The 24767-nt window shown below is 34.9% G+C and overlaps 2 protein-coding genes across 2 annotated transcripts in view; both read left to right on the forward strand.

Moving 5' to 3' along the window:
- LOC133196319 (uncharacterized) overlaps positions 1 to 6180 on the forward strand; it is a 134558-nt gene extending 128378 nt beyond the window's left edge. Inside the window, exons 41-46 of the mRNA XM_061332231.1 lie at positions 188 to 366; positions 584 to 728; positions 1439 to 1611; positions 1797 to 4586; positions 4626 to 5360; positions 6044 to 6180. Coding sequence (XP_061188215.1) covers positions 188 to 366; positions 584 to 728; positions 1439 to 1611; positions 1797 to 4586; positions 4626 to 5360; positions 6044 to 6180 — 4159 coding nt within the window. The remainder of the gene's footprint in view (positions 1 to 187; positions 367 to 583; positions 729 to 1438; positions 1612 to 1796; positions 4587 to 4625; positions 5361 to 6043) is intronic.
- A 482-nt stretch (positions 6181 to 6662) lies between these two features.
- On the forward strand, positions 6663 to 24446 carry LOC133188096 (fibrillin-1-like). The gene is given in 43 exon segments (XM_061323482.1): positions 6663 to 6755; positions 7158 to 7302; positions 7417 to 7612; positions 8454 to 8713; positions 8892 to 9156; positions 9435 to 9677; positions 11175 to 11306; positions 11422 to 11625; positions 12105 to 12359; positions 12475 to 12673; positions 13021 to 13187; positions 13326 to 13487; positions 13568 to 13687; positions 13815 to 13943; positions 14060 to 14182; positions 14283 to 14399; positions 14901 to 15152; positions 15331 to 15462; positions 15581 to 15706; positions 15825 to 15962; positions 16053 to 16184; positions 16365 to 16616; positions 16754 to 16993; positions 17100 to 17228; positions 17357 to 17479; positions 17622 to 17876; positions 18262 to 18522; positions 19145 to 19267; positions 19383 to 19502; positions 19823 to 19945; positions 20037 to 20402; positions 20507 to 20629; positions 20787 to 21047; positions 21155 to 21277; positions 21439 to 21465; positions 21612 to 21718; positions 21808 to 21869; positions 21983 to 22164; positions 22314 to 22413; positions 22534 to 22550; positions 22752 to 22905; positions 23091 to 23260; positions 24360 to 24446. Coding segments are annotated over 42 exon segments (6735 nt in total). The 5' UTR covers positions 6663 to 6755; positions 7158 to 7251; the 3' UTR covers positions 24374 to 24446.
- The last annotated feature ends 321 nt before the right edge of the window (positions 24447 to 24767 follow it).

The following is a 24767-nucleotide window of genomic DNA, read 5'->3' on the forward strand; positions in this document are numbered from 1 at the left end:
CGGCAACGAGTTGACACAGGACCCCTGACATTGTGAAGATGCTCGTTGGATAAAGCAAATATAAATGCACACAATACAGATATCTTCTTTGTATTGCAAAAGTATTTGATTCTATGCTTTAAAAGTCAAAGAAAAGTAAAAAATTCATAATACGAAATATCATGATTTTTTGATTATTTGCTTACAGAAATGGTTCGACAGCATTTAGTAGGGCATATTTTGGAGAGGGTAATGGCTCTATTTGGATGGATGATGTTTATTGCTCTGGAAATGAAGAACGAATTGAACTGTGCCGACATATCGGGTGGGGACAACATAATTGTCGCCATTATGAAGATGCGTCCGTCATATGCCAAGCTGGATCATGTAATATTTATTTTCAATAAATCCTTGTTAAATCAGAATCTATAGTGGTAATATCGTTGTTACTCTCTTTCAAGAGCCTTCTTCATGTGAAATGTTTAGATATATCTAGAAATGAAATATTCAATTGAAGGTTCAGATTTCAAAATGTTATATTTTTTTTTTGGAAGATGACCAAACAGAGTAAAAAAATATTAATTTGTTTTTACTTTTCATTCAGTCAGTCCAGTGCGGCTTGTCGGAGGAGAAACTCCATACGAAGGTAGAGTAGAGATATACCGTAATGGAGTATGGGGGACAGTTTGTGATGATGCTTGGGATGATTTGGATAGTATGGTGGTCTGTCGCTCTCTGGGATATCCCACGTGCGTATTTTCTCTTTTACGTATTTTAGCTCATCTGGACCAGAGGGCCAAGTGAGCTTATGCCATCACTTAACGACTGTCTTCGTCTTCGTTCGTCGTCGTCGTACACTTCTTTCAAAAATCTTCTCCTTTCAAACTACTTTGATTTTTCTTTATAACAATAATATGGGGCATGTCTTCTAGAAATAATCCACCTTTCATTTTGAAGAAATAAACTCATTAAAAGTTGTGATGTGAAATGTATCTCTTTTTTGTGTAGTCAGAATGATTTTGTTTTAAAATTAAAATTGACAACACCAAAAATATCTAAAAATATTACAACATGGACTGAATTTTATTTTCATTAATAAAACTTGCGATTCACCTTTTAAGGTGAATTTTGAAATAACATCTGAGGGCTTGTGAATATTTCAGAAAAAAAATAATAAAATATTTGACTCTCAGAGAATATTGTCTGAATCTTTATATCTCTTGCATAATAGATGAAAATCTATATTGCGATTCGAGAATTGTTGCTGATCTCTTTAGGATTGTAATGATCTTTTACCAACAAATTTGACTCTTTGATTAAAATATATTCTATTTCTTATCAATTGTCAAAAATTGCATAAGAAATATTTTAAGTGTTTCCGGGAAATGTCGTCTTTGCCATCAATCATATCTCATTAGGAAGTGCTCTCATATTTTTTGTTTCATATTTTGAATTTCAGAGAGGGCGCCAGAAGCTTTCAGTCTGCTTTCTTCGGTCAAGGATCGGGTCCTATTCTGTTAGATAATGTTAACTGCCACGGATCCGAGTCAAACCTTGAGGAGTGTCCACATAATGGATGGCAAACTCATAACTGTGTCCATCAGGAAGATGCCTCCGTCAGATGTTCAGAGGGTAAAAATGATTTTAACATTTGTTTTCTTTGCTTCATTAACTTACTCTGAACTTCATGCGTTTTGAATACTTTCAAATCAGTTACAACAAATTTTAATCTTTTGGACTTTATAAACACACCACTAGTTTTTTTATTGAAACTTTATAAGTACTCTGAATTTTACGGACATTTTTTTCTCAAACAGCCCATGTTCCAACACCATCAACATCATTTTCACTTCCGCAAACAGCTACAACGGAACAGGCTTCAACAGCCCCAGAAAAGTCTTCCATGACACAAAATCTAACAACTGTTACCATGACGCACAATCCTACTACGACGACCACACAAGCTCAAAGAGCAACACCAACCACTTTACAAGCACCATCGACAATAACCACCAAACAATTTTTTACAACGACGACAACAATGGTGCAAGCTCCATCAACAAAAACTACGAAACAAGTTCCAACATCAACCACAACACAAACTCCATCAACGACTACCACAAGCAACGTCCCAACGACTAAAATAACACAAGGTACAACGACAACAACACAAGGACAATCGATAACAACCATTACAACAATAGCACAGGATAAAACAACTACGAAAACAACGATACAAACTCCAGCAATGACAAACATAGAACAAGATCCAACAATAACAACCACAGCTCAGGTCCCAACGACAACAACAACTGCACGAGCTTCAACGATAACACACGATCCGTTGACTAAATCAACGACACAAGGTACAACAACGAAAACTAAGACTCAAGCACCAACAAAAATAACCACAACACAAACTTTATCAACGACAACCACAACCAAGGCTCCAACGACGACAGGGACTGCACATAGTCTAACAAAACCATCAGTCCAGGATCCATCGACAACAATCACTACTTCGCCAGCCCAAACAACGACGATAACTATAGCACAAGATTTCAGAACTAAGACAACAACGATACACAATCCAACAATCACAACACAAGCTCCAAAGACTTCAACAGTAATACAAGCTCAAAACACAACATTTTCACCAGGAGTTTTAACAACGACGAAAACCAAAACGGAAGCTCCATCACCAACAACTGCAACACAAGCTCCAAGGCCAACAGCCACGACAGAGATTCCAGGAGTGACAATAAATGCAGCACAAGCACCAGTGACAACCACAACACAAAATCCAATAACGACAACATCCACGACACAAGCTCCAAAGAAACCAACCACTACACAAGCTCCCTCAACAGCCACGCAGCATACTCAAACAACAGCAACCATAACTCAAGCTCCAACAACGACAACCACAGCACAACTTCCAACAACAACCATAACACAACCTCCAACAACATCAACCACAACACATGCTCTTACAACAACTACAACATATGATCCAACAACAACCACCACAACACAAGCTCCAACAACAGCGTCAACCACAATACAATCTCCAACAACGACAACCACAATACAAACTACAACAGCGTCAACCACAACACAAGCTCCAACAACGATAAACACAACACAAGGTCCAACAATAACAACAGCAACACAAGCTCAAACAACGACCACCACAACACAATTTCCAACAACAAAGACAACCACAATACAATCTCCAACAACGACAACCACAACACAAACTACAACAGCGTCAACCACAACACAAGCTCCAACAACGACAACCACAACACAAGGTCCAACAATAACAACAGCAACAAAAGCTCAAACAACAACCACCACAACACAAGCTCCGACAACTTCAACCACAACACAAGCTCCAACAACAACCACCACCACACAAACTCCAACGACATCCACCACAACACAAGCTCTGACAACTTCAACCACAACACAAGCTCCAACAACAACCACCACCACACAAACTCCAACGACATCCACCACAACACAAGCTCTGACAACTTCAACCACAACACAAGCTCCAACAACAACTACCACCACACAAACTCCAACGACATCCACCACAACACAAGCTCCGACAACTTCAACCACAACACAAGTTCCAACAACAGACACCATCACACAAACTCCAACGACATCCACCACAACACAAGCTCCTACACCGACAACTACAACACAATCCTCAACAACAACCACCACAACACAAGCTCCGACAACTTCAACCACAACACAAGCTCCAACAACAACCACCACCACACAAACTCCAACGACATCCACCACAACACAAGCTCTGACAACTTCAACCACAACACAAGCTCCAACAACAACCACCACCACACAAACTCCAACGACATCCACCACAACACAAGCTCTGACAACTTCAACCACAACACAAGCTCCAACAACAACCACCACCACACAAACTCCAACGACATCCACCACAACACAAGCTCTGACAACTTCAACCACAACACAAGCTCCAACAACAACCACCACCACACAAACTCCAACGACATCCACCACAACACAAGCTCCGACAACTTCAACCACAACACAAGCTCCAACAACAGACACCACCACACAAACTCCAACGACATCCACCACAACACAAGCTCCTACACCGACAACTACAACACAATCCTCAACAACAACCACCACAACACAAGCTCCGACAACTTCAACCACAACACAAGCTCCAACAACAACCACCACCATACAAACTCCAACGACATCCACCACAACACAAGCTCTGACAACTTCAACCACAACACAAGCTCCAACAACAACCACCACCACACAAACTCCAACGACATCCACCACAACACAAGCTCCGACAACTTCAACCACAACACAAGCTCCAACAACAGACACCACCACACAAACTCCAACGACATCCACCACAACACAAGCTCCGACAACTTCAACCACAACACAAGCTCCAACAACAACCACCACCACACAAACTCCAACGACATCCACCACAACACAAGCTCTGACAACGTCAACTACAATGCAACCTTCAACAACGACACCCACAACACAAGCTCCAACAACAATCATAAAACAAGGTCCAACAACATTAATCGCAACATATGCTCCAAAAACAGCAACAACAAATGCTCTAGCAACAACCACAACAACACAAGCTCTAACTACGACAACCACAACAAAATCTCCAATGACAACCACATCACAAGCTCTGACAACCACAACAACACATGCTCCAACAACAACAACAACACAAGGTCCAACGACAACCACCACAACACAAGCTCCTACACCGACAACTACAACACAATCCTCAACAATGACAACCACAACACAAACTTCAGTAGCATCAACCACCACAAAACAAGCTTCAACAATGACAACCACCACACACGCTCCAACTACCACAACACAAGCTCCCTCAACAACCACCAAAACACAAGGTCAAACAACGACAACCACAACACAAGCTCCAACAACTACAACACAACCTCTTACAATAACAACCACAACACAACCTCCAACAACAATCATAATACAACCTCCAACAACATCAACTCCAACAGATGCTCCAACAACAGCCACAACACATGCTCAAACAACGACATCCACAACACAATTTCCAACAACGACAACCACCACACAAGCTCTGATAACCACAACAACCACACAGCCTCCAACAACGACCACAACATCAATTCCAATGACAACCACAATGCAAGTTCAAACGACAACCACCAAAACACAAGCTCCAACAACTACAACCACAACACAAGCTCCAACAACAACAACCACACAAGCTCCAACAACAACAACCATAGCTTCGACAACTACTTCTTTATACCAAGCACTAGGTAAGATGTTCAGTCTCATCAGAGACCTTTACAGAGAAGAACTTCGCACGCTAACTCTCGATTCCCGCCTACATTTTATCCCCATGTAATTCAGTATAAATGGCATTTTGGCCATTAAAACTTTTTTGAGTGCAAAGAAGAGTTCAATAGTAATTGAGTTAATTCCCCTTTTTTACAACTCTTTTCATCAAGGGGGTAGAAAATTTGGTCCATTGAAATGCGGCTTTAAAACATCACTAAATTTTGAAATATGCACGGAAATGGATAAATGATCCTTATATCTTTCCTTATGTTACAATTATGTAAATTCAAAGTATGATTGATAAAGTACATGTTTTAAATTTGCTATCAAAAAGTTTTGTTGAGAATATGTGAAATAACAATCCATATTATCATATTTCCATATTACAAAAAGGAATTTTGGGGGGGGGGAGGGGTGTTTTAAAAATATTTTCCGTTGATTTCTAAACGAAAAACACAAGTTTTACCAAAATTACAGAGTTATCTCTCTTTTTTTCCAAAATAAGTAATGTTTTATGAAAATTCATATGAATATCTATATAAATATGAAAAATCATTCAAATCTGTTAACTTTTGAAAATTGACTAGCAGGTAGGCGGGAGAATAATACTATCGTTCGAAGTTCTTTTTCATTTCATTTACATTACCACCCTGTTTTACAGAGAGTTTTACGTTTGGTGAGGAAGTTTCTGATTCGAGTTTAAGCGGGGATGATGTAACAAGTCCAGCCCTGAATACTCCAACACATATTTACATTGGGGATGGAACAGAGGGATCTTTTGACACCATTTACGTATGAATGTTTTTTTACAACTCTAACTGCCAATTCATTGAAAAAAGGAGAAAAAAAATGTTTTACTTCAAGTATATAATTACAAAAACCTTCAATCTTCAGGAGTTTGACAATATATTGCTTAGTTACACATAAACACAAAATCAACATTCTTACATACTGTGACGTCAAAAAGCGCTAATATTATGTCAAACTGCTAAAGGTTGAAAATGAAACCGATAGAGTTTATTTCGGTTTTGTGATTTTTTTGATATAGGACTACGTGTGTGGATTTACACTATACATTTCTGATATATATATATATATATATATATATATATATATATATATATATATATATATATATATATATATATATATATATATATATATATATATATATATATATGTATGTATGTATGTATGTATGTATATAATTAATTTCAGGTTGGAAGTAATGGAATAATAAGTCTTAATGAAAGATATAATAGTTTCTCTATATCTGAAATTACCTCTTCATTCGTGAGCCAGAGGAGAATTATCTGCCCGTTTTGGACGGACCTTATATCTGGAAATAGAGTCTACTATAATACATATACAAGGTGTCATCTTTTAGTTTTCATTCAGACTTGTGCAATTTATATCACATCCTTATTCTCTTATTTCCTTCGCAGTGTTCACACTACCAAGTTCTTTTTCTTTTTTCATTTTTTTTTGCTTTCCTTTTTGACTTTTTTCATTTGTGTTGTTGTTCTGGTATAAATGTGGGGAATGAGGACTGTGTTTTTATTTTAAATTCTAAATATTGTGAATTTACAATCAATTAGCAACTATAAAATTATTTTTGATAGCTGACGACAAAGCACAGAATTGTCTTTATTACACTTTAAAAATATCGTGCACATTTTTTATGATAAATAATATTAATTTAAAAAATAAACAAATTAAGTGACAAGAGGCAATATCATTAACATATGTCATTTCATCTTCCTAACCTTCCACAGAGGAGTTTGGGGCGACCAGCAAACATTAGATAAAGCAAACCGTATAATTAGAAGACATTACAGAGACGATTACCAGAGTTTCGAAGCAATATGGATGCTGAAAGTAACATGGAAAGACATGGCTCTGTTTTCAAACAGAACACAGGTAGCTCATGCGAAATTTAATAAAACACAGTATTTAAAAAAAAAAAATACAAAAAGATGACATGTGTCTCACCGATAATGTTGATTATGAACTCTGCGATAACATATCTTTCAGAACGTAACAGTGCAAGCTGTTTTGGTAACGGATGGTATGAACACATTTACTACCTTTTATTACATTGATGTGAACCTAGTGTTTGTCAGTGGACTTGATATTTCCGTGGGATACAGATATAGGAGTTTCTTCACGAGCAATCCATACTCTGGTCAAAGAGGAGCCTTCCGCCTCAGTCAAATACCAGGCAACAGGGGTAAAGAGCCAATTTTATGATCTACTTCCGACGAATATTATGCATTGGTCAAATGTCTACTATTCTTCCGTTATTTTTTTTCCTCTGAACTGAATACGGCTTGTTAGATTTCACAGAGAAATAAATATAATTATATCCGTCGAATTTTAATTCGATCAATTGACACTGATATTGAATATATCACCAGTTGAAACATTTTCAAACTGCTTTTCTTTCGATTGTTCAATCTAGTATGGAACATAACACAAATTAACAATAAGATTCTTTTTTATACGGTAAAACTCGGTTTTAACGAAGTCACATTGGGCCTGTGAAATTACTTCGCTGTATTCGTAATTCGCTATATCCGTATTCGTTCTAAACGAGTTTTACTGTAATCACAATGTCATTTCAATGAACGACGGTTTTCATTGCTGCTTAATATAGGAAATCGCTTAAATTATTCAATTGCTTATGTGTGATTTTATCGAATCCTGATACAAATGAAATACAGAAAAAATGCATTATCTTTAGTATCTGTTTCATTTTTCATGAATGGTGATATCGTCACCTTGACTAAAATTGCTAGAAAATTGTTGTATAATGCTACACTGAGGTTGGTACGTGGAAAATGCATTGTTTGTCCTTTCCTTTTTAGTTTACTTAAAATTAAGAATGATTTCCGAAGCAGCAATGATAACGTTTAGCGTTAGTTTTATTAGCCAGATTTGCTGCAACTCTTTTCCACCGTTAAAAACCTATAAAACAGACTTAGCTCGTATGTTTTTTTTACTATATTACCCAAATGAAACATCATGCTGCTTTTCTGCATTTATGTATATATAGTTACCTATTTTTATAGGAAATTTGGGATTTTGGATATACAAATTGACAACAGATATACAATATTCAGGAAATGAACTTTCGTGCTTCAATTGGTACATTAGAAATAGGAATCAGCAAATGGACACAATTCTTCGCAATCGCAGGCAGTGGTGGTCAAACATTTGTCCTTGTCAAATTGATTGGTTGCTATTTGATGGTGGATTCCAATATTCAAGAACTGATTTAGCGAATGGTGTAATATGTTATGCATCCATGATGTCTTTCACAGGAAGTGCAGTAAGTAATATTCGTTTTTAGTGCTATGTTTGTATATGAATTATTAAAAAACAAATTTCCAAGCAGTATAGTGAAAGAAACTATTCTTCTTCTAGTCTCATCCTTTTTTTAAACAAGCTTATTACATTTGATTGAATAACCAAAAAAAATCAAAATAGAAACATGTTTATTTGCCAAGGAATGTTGTTATCCAATCCGTAACTTTTGGTTTGGGTGGTTTGGATGGTCTTGGTGGTCCATTGGATGGTTTGGGTCCACCACCCGTACTTGGACAAGACCAGCAGCTGGAACTCTCCTAGAGTACAGCCCATTTTTTGAGACATCGCAGCATTACAATGAGGATCTTTTACCTAAAGATCATTGTTGTAGTTCTGGACATTGTGATTGGTATTATGAAGTTCGACCAAGAACTTGGTGTTATAGGGCATCCATTTTTTGGATCTGTGAGTATTTGTAATATACTATACGTAATATCTTTCACTACATAAAAGTATTAACAAGATGCTTAATGATTATCATTGTTTGTAATACGCATGTTTTTGCTGATATTCTATAAAACTATTGAGAACTACATGACATAAATACGGTTGAGAAAGACTGATTGTTCTTATTGTCCTAATCCTGCATATTCGATCTTTATGTTTTGAAACTGGAGAAACACATCCATCACAGTTTGCAAATCTGTAGATCTCAGTCACTTTTGTGTTGATTTACTTAAAAGCTTGGTTATTTGGAGACCCACACATTAACACACTTGATGGACACCAGTATACATTCAATGGATATGACGAATACGTCCTAATGAGGATAAATACGAACGGGAAACAATTTGAACTGCAAGCTAGAACAGACATGGCAGAGGGAGCCAATGGTACAACAATCAATGCAACTATATTTAGTGCATTTGCTGCCAGGGATGACACAGGCTCCTTTGTCCAAGTGGAACTCTCCCGACATAAAGATAGTGAGTTAAATTTTATCAGAAATTTTAATTAGTTAAAGAAAACTATGAATTATTGAATTTTGCAAATTAACTCCGAAACGCCTGCACCAGAGTTCATAACTACTCCTCTCATATTACATTAGGCATGATATAATGTCCGTGAACTATATTCAGATTTCCCTTGCATAGTAATTTTCGTAAATTTAATTAAAAGTCTACTTTCATTTTCGATAAACAGTCGTGAAATAGCAAAAAAAAAAAAAAAAAAAAAAAAAAAAAAAGAATACGGTGGTGGTCCCGGTTGGCGGATCTAAGTTAGTGACAATTTTGACTGAAAGTGACAACAAGCAATCGTTTAGTTATTTGATTAAACATCGTTAATGAATTATTCAATCAAAAATTGATCAAAGTGATATAGAATAAATAAATTTTGATTACTGATTAAAAAATAAAATGTGCAAATCCTTTTCGTTCATATCTGATCTTGACTCTTTATGGAAATTTCTAGAACCCAGAAGGCATCGATCCCGATGTTAAAAAGAATATAAGGCGATAATCACTACATGAATATTTGAAAAAACTTTAATGATTAATGTCGGAGGTAGGAGGAAAATTCTTTTTTCAGACATAATAACTATATCAATGCTGAATTTTCACAATTTATTTTCTGGAATGCATAAAAAAAAACTTTCCTGGACTTTTGAGTCGGGCCATTTTTAGCCAGTCGGTCGGGAGAGGGCAACCAAACAAATTTTTGAAGATGGCCTTGTGCTTAGAAATGTACCTGTAAAATGTGCATATTCGCCACGGAGAGCATAATGGCAACGAACCCGAAGTATAATTTTAATATAGACTTGTTAAAGAGAAAAGTCAATAAATGAATAAGTTATTGTTCAAATATATGAAGTAAAAGTGATTATTGTTCAAATATAAGAAGTAAAAGTGAGATATTCTAAGTTTTCATATGTTTACTAATTTAAAAGCTGTTAAAAATTTTTCCTTTAATCAATATCTTTCGGAGGGGGTTGGGGGCCTACATACAGTCTTTGATAATATTAAATACTAGGGTGAAAAGCTAATTTTACCAAAAAAATCAGTAAAATGTGCATATTAACTTATTTTATCCTTGAAGGAAATTGAAACAAAGTTTTAGAAGTATAACATGTAATAACATTGTACAACAGGTATCAAAATAATTTGCTTACATGTAAAGAGAACATATCAATGAAACTAATATTTTTAAGTCAAAAATTGAAGGAAAGAAGGGGGTGGGGTGTATCTTATCTACGTTAGCTCCTAAACTACTTGCGGGATTTTGTACAAAGTATTTTTCCTGCTATAAGTCAGTCATTAAATGTCAATATTAGCAACAATTCAATTCCCCGCGCTTGCGCAGGATTTCATCTAGTTCTCATTAACTTTGACAGGAAACATCAGACTGAAAGTGCAGATCAAATTAATTTCTTAAAAAGGTTGAGAAGGAGAGGGGTTTTAATTATGTTTTTGGTTTCAATTTAGAAATGTACATTCGAGGAAATGATCAAGATGTAACAAACAATTTTGAGGATGATAGTTCATATAGATATTTCACCAGATATTTGGCCATTATAAAAGAAAACCAAACATACATGGCTACTTTCCTAAACTCATGTAAGTAACTGATCGTACATACAAATGATCTTATTTAAATTCAAAACACATTATTGAGTTTTATTTATTTGACGTCTGTAAAAAGTAAAAATAAAATACTTTTTGGTATTTAAAGCTATAACAATAAAGGTAACGTTAGGAGTACGGTTTCTGACAATTGAGGCAGTAGTGGATTCCAAATACAATGGAAGTGTTACTGGGCTAATGGGCAACTTTGACGGAGATAAAACCAATGACTTCATTCTTCCTAATGGAACTATCTTACAACAAGAGGAACTCAACTCGGAGAGAAAAATTTACTACAGATTTGGACAGATGTGTACGTTCTTTTTAAATATTATTTTTATTTATTTCTGTGCTTAAGTTCTTTTGTATGAAGTCTATTTAAACAATACAAATAAGGAGCAGACCAGACACGGACCTCTAAAACATCAGAGTTGGGATCAGGTGCCATGAAGGGGTATGCATCCCCTGCCGTCCTGTCACACTCGCCATGTGCTCCTCCATGATCGGGAAATAAACGGAAAAATCCGTACACAATTCAGTGTGTAAATAATAGCCTAACAATTGGTAGAAAAACGTCATTCAGCATTTGATTTAATGATAGATTGTATTTGTTGACAAGGTCATTGTATATCATTACAACATATTTACATTTTGACCTACTGTAGGAAAAACGATGAAAGCATGGTTAATTATAGTACATATACATGTACCATGGTTAAGTATAGTATTTTGTTTTGGGTATATTCATTGATTAGACCATTCCATACCACCATTCAATTTTTAAATTTTCAGGGGCTGTAAACGACTCTACGTCCATCTTTCATTACGGTTCAGGACTATCGCATGACGACTATTCTCATCCTGACTTTGTGCCCTTCTTTGTTGATGAGTACCCAGAGGATCAGAGAAACGCTGCTCGTGAGGCCTGTGGTGGGGAATCGGCTTCCCAGGCGTGTATTTTTGACTTTTTGGCAACAGGAGATAAAGCTCTTGCTCTATCTTCAGGAAATACAGATAGCTCCAACAAAAAGGACCTCATCAATATTGGTAAATAAATGTTGTTTTCTGCTTCATGACAACATATTTTTCTTTGACTCTGTTATTTAAAGTTGGAAAGAAATTTTAACCAGACATCCACACTCTATTAATCTTTTGATGATAGAAAACCAGCCACCTTTTATTGACGGTGACGAAGTTATTCATGCAGAAGTAAACAAAAGCGTAAGGATCAGCTTTAACGCATCAGATGATAAGAGCTATACCTATCAGGTGCTAAAGCAACCTTCTACTGGCTTCTCTTTTGACAATTTGACTGGTATAGCTTCTTGGACACCAACAAATACTGACTTCACTAGCATAAGGTAAGATTTTCTTTTGTCTTTTTTAATATAATATTTGAATTGGATTATACTGAACCAACAAGAACACTTTTTAAAGGTAAGAAAACATGTACAGATAAAAACAGAGGCTTGTTATGCATCGACTATTTTAAAATAATTTGTCGCAGGAAAATCTTTTTGACAGTAGACGTAGTTTGTCTTTGCATCCTTCTGAATATCAGTCAGATATTAGATACATGTAGAATAAAAAGTAGACTGTTAGCATTTTTCTGCAATTTATATTTATTCATCTACATACACGAATGTATAAATAATTGAATTTATAATATGTATTCTACATACACGAGTGTTCTTGTTTCTTTTTTCAGTATAACAGTAATTGACAGTGACGGTGTTTCCGCCCCAGCAATGGATGTTATAGTGATATTGTGTAGCTCATGTAGTCATCATGGTGTGTGTGAATACAATAGAACACGTGACATTTCAAACAGTACATTCAGGCTTGCCAGCTGTGTATGTAACAAAGGATACACGGGTATGCAAGAGCAAATAAAATAATTTTTTTATATATCTAAAACAGTGTATGATACATTTACTGAATGTATGCAAAGACCAGAAAGAAATAAGCTGTGTAAATAGATTTCTATTCTTGTCTTCTATATCGATTTTATAGGTGACGATTGTGAACTTGACTCTGACGCATGTACGGATAGTCCTTGTCCTCTTGGACGTAACTGTACAGACCTTCCAGCAGAGGAGGAATTACGGATTGGCAGAGGATACAACTGTTCAGACTGTCCTGAAGGATATGCAGATGTTGACAACAAATGTCAAGGTACCATTTGAAAAATTGTTTTATTAACCTGATTCCATCCCTGTATTTCGAATAGAACTTTATTGACACGTTCTCTTCAGACATCAATGAGTGCAACTCCACTTCATCTAATCAATGTGAGCAAGTATGCGAAAACACAGAAGGAAGTTTCGAATGTCATTGCTTTAACGGCTACCGCATGAGTGATGGTTCCTGCCAAGGTATGGTATTTTTTTTTCTCTCCGATCAATACAAATAAATTTGAAATCTTCTTACTGAACTTACGTAAATAGATATTTGTAAAATCTAGACAGAGAATTCACCTTGCAGTATATTTTTGTTTTGCAGATATTGATGAATGTGTTGAGGGAACATCGAGATGTGAGCAGAAGTGTGACAACAGTGCTGGTTCTTTTATTTGTTCCTGCGTCACAGGTTTTGAACTTAGAGAAGACAACACCTCATGTCTGCAAACAGGTTTCTACCTTGCATACCATTTTGTAGAAGTCGTGTTTTTTTCTCATAAGATTTTTATCAACCTATAACAATCAATTGAGAATCATTTCATTACGTGTACACCTTACTGATTTCAGAAACGGACATATGTAAGCTTGTTGGGCTATCCTGTCAGTATGCCTGTGATAACATTACCGGTGTCTACAAATGTATTTGTCCTGCTGGTTATAAGCTTTCCAACAATAACAATAATTGCACGAGTATGTGAATGCATTTTAAGAAATAATTTTAAATAATTAATAAACATCGTTCAGTTATAATTAAACAGCAAAGCGTTTTATTTGATCGTTTTATTGTCAGATATCAATGAGTGTGAACGTGGGATTTGTTCACAACACTGTGTGGATACTGATGGATCCTACAGATGTTCGTGTTATGTTGGATACAGGCTGAACGAGGACCAGACAACGTGTTCCGGTAATTAAGTTTTGTATTCTCGTAATGTTCTACGTGTCATTGTTCTGTATCATTATCACTGTATATGTAAAAACAAAACAAAATTGAATTTTAACAGGGCCTTTGTCTGTTAAACTAATTTGGTTTAAGCAAAGAACAAATTAAATGCCGAATACATTTCTTTACGAAAATTATCACACTGTTAGGAAGTCCGTAGCTAGGTGCTCAAAATATGTTTAATTGTTTTATATAATTTTTCGTAAAGAGTCCGATTTATGTACACAATACGTCACTGAAGATTAAAAGTGAGTTAATGGACTATGAGAACATAAGCAATGGATTTAATCAGTTCCTTTTCCAGTGGCTAGAATTAAACAGAAATTTATCGGCGTCCAAATATCATTGTACTTGTCAAGAATATCTTTCAAACAGTAAATACATGCAATTTGAGAATTTATTAGGCTAGTGGCAAGGGTGCATGATTTCTGACAAGATACTTACAGGAAAATGATACTTCTTCAGAATGTGATGCTCCGAACTTCGGAGAAGGTTGCAGTCAGATGTGCCAATGCGGTGCTGGAATGGACAGGTGTGATCCGGTACATGGGTGTGTCTGTTTAGCCGGATGGACAGGGTCAGACTGCAGCCATGATGTCAATGAGTGCATCATTAATCAAACCATTTGTAGTACAGATAAAATATGTCACAATTTACAAGGGGGTTACAGGTGTGACTGTCGCCATGGATACAGAAAGGTTGCAGATAGATGTGTCGGTTTGTAACCACTCTTTCGTGTTTCATTCAAGCTAATATGGCTATAAGCAATTATTAATCATTTTCAAAGAATGGTAGAAATTTATGTGTAAGGAAGTATAGCAAACAATAAGATGGTAATTTTCTTTGTTAAGTACATGTGTTTTTCAAGGAGATGACCATTTTGCAATGATTTTAGATGTGGATGAGTGTACAAATGCTGGATCTAACAACTGCTCCTCTGTTGTATCTATCTGTGAAAATAAAAATGGGGGATTCGGCTGTCAATGCAAGACTGGATACATCCAGAAAAATGCATTCGAGTGTGAAGGTCAGATGTTATATTTCACTTTCCTCTTTGCAAAGTTGAAACAACATTATAATTTTTTTTATTAACTAGGCTATATTTGCTTTCATGTTATATTAGTAAAGGCTTGGCTTAATTGTAGACTTTGATGAATGCGAAGCCAATGTTGACGGTTGTACTCAGATCTGTAACAACGTAAATGGAAGTTATGATTGTGATTGTCATTTTGGATTCTCCCTGAACGATGACAGAAAAACATGCTCAAAAGGTGATTTATTAAATAAATATACATGTATATTATTTTTAAGAAGATTGAATCATGATAAATCAGTGTTCCTATTTTGCACGTGGGTTTTTTTGGTATTTTTTCATTCTTTCTTTTACAGTTCAAGATATATGTCTTCTCTTCCCTGGATTAAACTGCAGCTATGGATGCAAACAAGGCCAACATAATCAAACACAAGGAATGTGTTTCTGTCCAGAGGGATATCTACTCAGCAAGATTGACAAGTCGTCATGCGTAGGTGCGAAACGTTTCCCAAAATCTCAGATTTAACTTTATACGTTTTTATGTAGATTCCCTGTATTTTCACCTGTTCTTTGTTATGTTCCAGATGTAAACGAATGTGCAAATATCACTTTGAATAAATGTTCCTTGAAAGACACATGTGTAAATACTCCAGGCTCTTTCAGCTGTTCTTGTCCAGAAGGCAGGTTCTTGGAAAACGATGGAAGGACTTGCAGTGGTATACATTAAGTTTAGGATAACATTTTCATTTTATGTAGATAAATTCTCCTTTATGTTCATGGCGTTTCTCTCCTGTTATCTGTTATTAACATATTCGCGCATATATTTTTCCCTTTTTTCACCAATAACTTCTAAACCTTGATTAAATATTTTTCTGATCATTATGTATTTGTTTTAGTGTGTGACGTTTTCTCCTATGGTTGGAACTGCAACACCCCTTGTGAATGCGGAGCAGGTGCTTCACATTGTGACCCTGAGACTGGTTGTCAGTGTAGGACTGGTTGGATTGGCACCAAATGCAATGCTGATGTAGATGAGTGTTCGACGGAAGATCCTTGCACCATGGCTTATCAAGAATGTCACAATATTCCTGGTTCTTATCAATGCGTCTGTCAGAAAGGATTTGAAGAGAGATCTGGGAATTGTGAAGGTAAAAATTCTAATTCAGTAAGCAACTTTGATTTTGCTATTGGTCCAAATCGTTTTCAGCTTTGATTTTTGCCTTTTTTCATTTATTCATTCTTCATTGCCTTGCTTTTCCAAAACTTATTGAGACATTTCAATCAGATATTGATGAATGCGTGAACCGCCCTTGCTCTCAACTGTGCAATAACACTATCGGAGGTTACTCATGTGACTGCTTTAATGGGTTTCAACTTGTTGGTGAAAGTCAATGTGTTGATATTGATGAATGCAGCTCTCCAATCAAGCCATGTGATCAAGTTTGCACAAATACGCTAGGCAGCTTCAAGTGCAGTTGCCATGTCGGGTATTTCTTGAATACAACAAATAGAAGAGATTGCTATGGTAAATACTGAAACCTTTGAGTACATTATACTCTGCATTTTTTTTTTATTATTATTACTATTTTTTTTATTATTGTTGTTTTCAAAAATTCTTTAACATTTTGTAGCAAAGACTGAATGTTCAAATGCATCTGCATCCTGTTCTCAGAAGTGTGGAGTTAAAACTGATGGGTCAGAGTACTGCTTCTGTGAAAATGGCTACTTATTAGATGTAGCAGATAACCGAACATGCATCGGTAGAAATACTTTTTGCGATTTGCAAGAACTTTTTTTAAGGGTTTTCTATTTTGAATGTACATATTAGAAAGACACATGTATTTACATGTTTTATTGTAAAATGAATTTCATGACAATATAATTCCAGATCAAGATGACTGTTCACCCAATCCCTGCAGTCAAACGTGTGTTCAGAATGCACCTGGTCAGGGTTACTGGTGTACCTGTGAAGTAGGAAAAATGGTAGATCAAGACAAACGTACATGCATAGGTAATATGAAAACAAGAGTTTAATATAAAATAAAAAAAATTACTATCGATCTTTTAAAATTATTTCTTAATTAAAATGAACTTAAATTAAATGAAATTACATGTAACCTTGAATCATCATTTATTTGCTTTGCTTTGATTAGATTGTACAAAGTGGAGCTTTGGTCTCAATTGTGCCAATCAGTGTTCCTGCAACATTCAAAACTCCATGTCTTGTGATCGTGTTACTGGTGCTTGTACATGCAAACCAGGATGGAGTGGAACAAACTGTGAGAGTGACATTAACGAGTGTAACCAATCAGATGCTTGTCCCCAGTCCTCTACGTGTGCTAATTCCGTTGGCTCTTATACTTGTTTGTGTGATGACGGCACAGCCATGGCGGATGGAATCTGTATTGGTACGTTTATCAATATTGATAACAGATGTCCAGAGATTCACAGTGGTCGTTATTATAATAGTAATATAATGAAAAATAATTCAAAAAGAAAACACGAAAAAAAAGAAAACACGAAAAAATTAACACAGTAAAGGTTTAGCGCTATCATTTACAAATCTTAGTTTGTAAATGAAAGCGCTAATGAAAGATTTGTAAAGGAAAGCGCGTTTTCTTTTTGAATTACATGTCTTTTCAATACTGATATATACATAATGGGTAGAATGCTTTTAAGATATAAATTAATCGCACTGATATTGAAATGGTTATCTCTGCCAGATAATAATGAACATTTAAATTTGCTTCCAAAACGTAACTGATATTTTGATTATGTTTAATTTGTCTTCAGAGTGTTCTGGAAACACGTACGGACCAAATTGTGAATTCCAATGCCAATGTGATCGAAGAAACACAATGATATGTGATAAAAGCAACGGTACCTGCTATTGTCGAGAAGGCTGGACAGGTCTTAATTGTTCTACAGATTTACACGAATGTACTCTAACTCCTAATATCTGTGGTGGGAATGCAGTTTGTATTGAACAGCCGGGTTCCTTCAGCTGTCAGTGTGTTCCAGGCTTCGAAAAAACTTCCTCCAGAAGTTGTTTAAGTATGTTAACTAGGCCACACCAATAAAAAAGTTTTTGTTCGTCGGACCCGCGCGCTCGTATTTAAACAAAACTATACAAATAATATTAATTTAAATTTCCACACCATGGAAATTCTGTGCTATTTTCGTATTTTAAATCTGCTTACTCTGCAAATCAGAAAAAATATAATTGTCCGCTCAAATTTTTTCACGCTCTGCCTAAAAATTTTGCCTACAAAAAAGTAATGATATTATTATTAATCCGCTTGCCCGCTCGTACTTTTATCATCAAATGTCCGACGAACAAGAAATTAAATTGGTGTGGCCCTATAATAGAATGCTAATTTTATGTACGATGAATTACAATGTAATGTTTAGTTTCTTTTGAAGCATAATGACAATATGGACATATGTTTACAACTAAAAAGTTTCTATTTCTTACAGTACTATCTGACCTAGTCTTACAAGAAAAACTGAAAAATGTTGCAGATATTTCTGCTCTTTAAATAGTTAATAATGAATTACTTAGTAAATCTTATAAACGAATGCAAATCTCTATGACGCGTTTTAGATTGTTAATTTTGAATTAAAAGCAATGATTATCATAGCTGAAAGTTTAGTTCTTTAACTTCTTGAAACACAGATATTGATGAGTGTGCAATAGGTACCCAAACCTGTGATCCAAACTCCCGATGTACAGATACCATTGGTAGTTATATATGTACTTGTGAAACTGGGTTTGCAGGAGATGGACATACTTGTTTAGGTAGGATGTTATTTATTCATTCTTTAAATGAGGATTTGTAAGCTGAAATAAATTGTTAAATTTAGCTGCAAACGTAGTAAGATTTAAAAAGATTTAACTATTCGCTTTTTATTAGATATAAATGAATGTTCGTCGCCGAGCGTCTGTGATCCAAATTCTAAATGTAACAATACCTTTGGAAGCTTTGAGTGTATATGTGATCCTGGGTTTATTGGAAATGGAAAAAACTGCACAGGTGTGTATTTCCTTCTTCATTTTTAGGTTCTATTAATACGATTATGCCTAAATTAATGATAAGCTGTTTTCCGTGCTCAGAATTCTTATATATATTCAAACAAAAGAGTACACCAATAAATCAATTTACCAGGTAATGAAATTTGAACTATCCACAAAATATACTTCATTGACAACAGATAATTATTATGTATCATCAACCGTCCCTAAAAATGATTAAATGGTTGTTTTTGCAATGTTTAATTACCATTTTAATGTGCTTGTCACTTTTAACAATCTTATAGCATTGATATTCCACGTTTTTTGTTTGATTTCATAAAGACGTAGACGAGTGTTTGGGTGGTGTATCAGGTTGTCATTTTCATGCTGTTTGTAAAAACACAATGGGAAGTTTTCTCTGTGAGTGTAATGACGGTTTTGAAGGCGATGGAAAAACATGCAAAGGTAACAAATTATGCCCTTTATTATATGTTTTCTCTTCAATTAAATATTCTGAAAGATTATTTCAAATGTTTTATCTTTGTTGCTGTACCAGATATTGACGAATGTTCACGAAACATGTCTTCATGTGATACGCATGCGCTCTGTAACAACACTAATGGTGGGTACACATGTACCTGTCAACCAGGATTTCATGGCGATGGCCTTACCTGCTCAGGTATCATATAATGCCTCAGATACATTTTAACAATGATGTACCTAAACGATTTATTTTCATATTCAGACTATTTTTTTGTTTGTCCTTTTAATAATCCCTTCGGTGTTAATTTTCCTATAGAAAATGATGAATGTGAGGAGAAAACTCACAGTTGTCATCCCAATGCCTCATGTATCAACACATTTGGGAACTACTACTGCGAATGTAAACCAGGTTTCTTAGGTAGTGGAAGAACCTGTAGCGGTAAGTTTTAAATGTTTTTGAAAAAAACATTTATGATAAACTGTACAATGAATACTGTTTGTAGGTCTATATTGTTATCGGGGGAAAATATTTTTTTAACTTAGATGTCAATGAATGCTCTGATGGCACCAGTGGCTGTCATCTAAATGCTACTTGTCACAACACTGTGGGCAACTTCTCCTGTACGTGTGACAGTGGTTTCTTTGGAGACGGCTTCTATTGTAAAGGTCAGTATTTATGTTCTCTTTGCATTGATAAACATTTCGATTCTTAATATATATATATATATATATATATATATATATATATATATATATATATATTGTGATTTATTCAACGTTCAACGATGTCTTTTTAATTATTGAAATTGTTGTGTTACTTCAGAATGCTTTGATATGACGTTTGGTGTTAGCTGCAAGAGCCAGTGCTTGTGTAATATCAGCAACACAAGGTCATGTGATAAAGTGACAGGGGCCTGTTTATGTAAAAATGGTTGGCGAGGAGAGACCTGTAATGAAGATATCCCTGAATGCACAGAAAGACTGGAAATATGTGGACCAAACGCTCTATGCACAGAACTACCCGGGCACTTCAACTGCTCATGCCTGAAGGGATATCAATTTATGCCAAATCGTCTCTGTGAAAGTAAAAAAAAAGTTGTATCTTAAATTGCTCGATAGATTAAAACAATTTTTAGTAATTATGAAACCAAAACATTTGCAATGGTATTCCTGTTTTTTTTTTTATTTAAGATATTGATGAATGTTATACCCAGCAACAAAACTGCCACACCAATGCTCAATGCAATGACACTGATGGGCATTTTATTTGTACTTGTAAACCCGGATTTACTGGAAATGGAACGTTTTGCAGAGGTATGTTTGTTTTTTATCTGCTCGTATGTACATTTAGACATTAAATCATAGCAAATAGTATCTATAATAGTAAATTGTCTAAAAAGAAAAAAATATTGAGTTAACAATGAATGCAGTCAAATCAATAATATTTTTGTCTTTTTTTCTTCATTTTTTCTTAGCAATACCTAAGGAACCTAGCATCCTTGGTAAATATTAAAGATCATAATACATTTTATGCTGAAAGCAGACTCTGTAGAATACTAATATTTGATAAAATAGATAACAGTGTTTTTTATTATTCTCAAGTTCTGAAACATTTCAGACCATTTATTCGACATTTCTCTTAAAACAGATGCCAAAGAAGACAAATATAGGATAAAAGTTAGGTTTGATATACAGACCGATCTAAATACTCTGGAAAATCAGTATGTCCAGGTATACCAACAGATGACCACAGCGGTAAGTCTTAATAAGGCTAACTAAACCCAGACAAAAAGACTATAAACAATTCATTTGAATTAGACTGTATTTTATTACTTTTTTTGCAGCTTACCTCGTTTTATCAAGCGACCATAACTGGATTTGAGAGAGTGATCATTCTTCACATAAGGTAAATTCAATTTTCTTTTCGCATAGTGTGTTCACAGTTTACTTATTTGTACTTAGAAGTTTTACTCTTAGGAAGATAAAACAATGAGGATTGATAATCTGTTTGTACTGCAGCATTGGAAGTCTTATAGTTGATCACGAGTTGGTGACAGAAAAGGCAACTTCTAGTGTACCAAAGGCGGACATTACAAAAGCCTTACAACGTCTATCTAATGGAGATGTCAAGATTGTGTATGATGGCAGAGAACAAACAATTCTGTCTCTGGAATTGAAAAATGCTGAAACAAACAAATTTGGTGTGTTCAGCTTGAAATCTTAGAGACCTTTAGATTGATAAAACATAACTTCTTTATAAATACCTTACAGAGTGAAAATATTGTTTATATTGTACAACTTGTTTGTAAAAATGGATTCTGAAATTTTTTTTTTTTTTTTGTCATTATAGTTAATGTCAGCTCCTTGGGGTTATGCAATATCTATCAAGCCGTACAGCCGTGCCCCAAGAGTCATGCATGCTCCGAAACAAACGGAAATATCGCCTGCAGGTATATGTTTATTTTTCTCACAAAGTCAACCTTATTTAGTCTCTTATCATTTTTGAAATAAAGTATCAATCTGAATTACACTTATTTTGTTTTATATGCAATCCACTCTTTGCATTACAGCCCATTGCCTATATCTGGTAAGAGAAGTAACTATTTCGTGACTACTTATGTTAAGTTATTGCTTTTTATATAACATTATTTGAATCCAGATTATGTTTGATGGAAAATTTGGTGCAACGTTTTACATACTTTCGGTAACGAAGGGAAAAAAAAGATCATGATAGCTATTTTTTACCAAGGTTAAAATAAATATACTAATCAATTGGCCAATTTTACAGAAACTTACAAGTTGATAGTGGGGCTGGGGATAGGTATTTCGTTTGGAGTTATTGTTCTTTTGGTACTTGTCATCGTCTTGGTTTACCTGAAGAGAAGACGTGATACAAGTAAAGGAGAGCCTATTCCAGACTACGATAATAGATCCGTGAAAAGGTGAAAATTTGCCATACGACTTAAGCCTGCAGATTGACAAAAAGGATAAGATTGACAATCTATTAGAAAGTTTAATTAGTAATCATTAGTTTTTTTAAATGAAATTTCAGTCAATTTTTTTCATTTGAAATCTTAACTTATCAAAGGAATTCTTGTCCTTTATTTATTTGATGTTTTATTTACAGCGGTAGCACCGATGATTCCTTGATACATTCATCAATAAAAGGAATGACAAAACGCTTGGACACAACAGGGAAGCGCGGACCTTTCAGTTTTGGAAATGATTCCTGGAGCAGTGTCAGCGACACCAGTGTCAAGGCTGTCAAATCGTCCTCGAATTCTTTCCGCAGAAGTAGTAAGTTTCATTTCATTCATAAATCATCGTAGACTTAGTGTCAAACTCTTCTGAATATTTACATCTTATCTCACCTGTGTCCTCGAGAAGCATACTGTAGATTCCTAAATACACGCGAGGAATTAATTATTAAGAAGCACCACTCGCGAAATAAAATTACTTATTTCAATAATACTTTGAATATACTATTATCGGTTATAGGGAGTTCAGATAAATTACAATGTCTGTTCAACGAACGAAGAAATCTACTTAAGTGGAGATCAATGCTGTAAAATCGGGGTGTGATCATTAATTAAAATAAATCGAGAAAAAAGTGAATTCTTCCTTGCATACTGTAGGTATTTTTTTTTCATATCAAGGCCCCTTGGTCAAAACGAACTACGTAGCGCTGGGGATGTGGGTGTGAGGTGTGTAAAAATTTACGTTTGAAACAAATTAGAAAAAAGTTTCTCACAGCAGTGTTCCAGTTAGTTACATTGCAATGTTGGATAGAATCAGGTTCGTTGAAATTATGGCCCCGTGACTTGGTTATGATCGCTGTAGGTGGCCGAGATTAAGAAATACTAGTAAGAGAAAACACCTTTAGTTAATTCTGTTTTCCTGAAGAACACCAGGGTCAATTTTGTTCAACGACAAACATCACATAGAGTCGGTTTTGCATAATGAAAAACATTTTGATACAGCAATAATCCAATTTTTATAAGTACTCGTCTAAGGAAGGAAAATCTTTCATTTCTTAAATGAGTACACAAGCACCCTTTAGTACCGCAGATTCACAATAATCTACCGCGGAATGACCATACATTAATATACTTCATAATTACAGCTTTATCAGGGGCAAGAATTAATTAAGATCGTTTGCTAGGAAATGTGACTAAATCATACACTGATTGTAGTAATTGACGTTGTCTCTTCTTTCCAATTTTTCTACATATACAGTGTACAAAGAATTCTCCACTAGATAAATCTGTTTTTCTTTCCCCCTCTCAAGATCTATAAGTGTCATTATAGTTATATTAAGTGCCAAAAAAAAAATCAAAATATTAAATTTATTATTGAATACTTGTATTAAGGAAAGATCTGTATTTTGTTTACACAGATTATAACATGTAAGAAAAGACTGTGAAGATAATTATGCCTGCCACTCAGACTCGCTGCCTTGAATACATGTATATACCCGGTGTCTGTTTAATTGTATTTCTGTAAATCTGGTTTACTTTGTTTTCTTCTTTATTCATTTTTTGTCATTAAGTTTCATAAGGTAAAATCTTCCATTTTATATGCATTTGTGATTACTTTCAATTTAACCTCCTGATATGTAAGAATTGCTTATAAAATAATATGCTTTTATATATTGTATAATTGTGCTTGCACACGTTTCATTAAAATTTAATAAAAACCTATGTGTATTAATTATATTATGAAAAATACATTATGTATTATCGTGTATTTGTTCTATATTATACTTCATGTGTAGAACTGTCTGTTGTTCATTATAGTTACTAGA

Source organism: Saccostrea echinata, unplaced genomic scaffold (assembly GCF_033153115.1).
Source record: "Saccostrea echinata isolate AGI-Se365-2 ecotype Australia unplaced genomic scaffold, CSIRO_AGI_Sech_v1 ptg000001l, whole genome shotgun sequence".
In the NCBI taxonomy this organism is placed as follows: domain Eukaryota; kingdom Metazoa; phylum Mollusca; class Bivalvia; order Ostreida; family Ostreidae; genus Saccostrea; species Saccostrea echinata.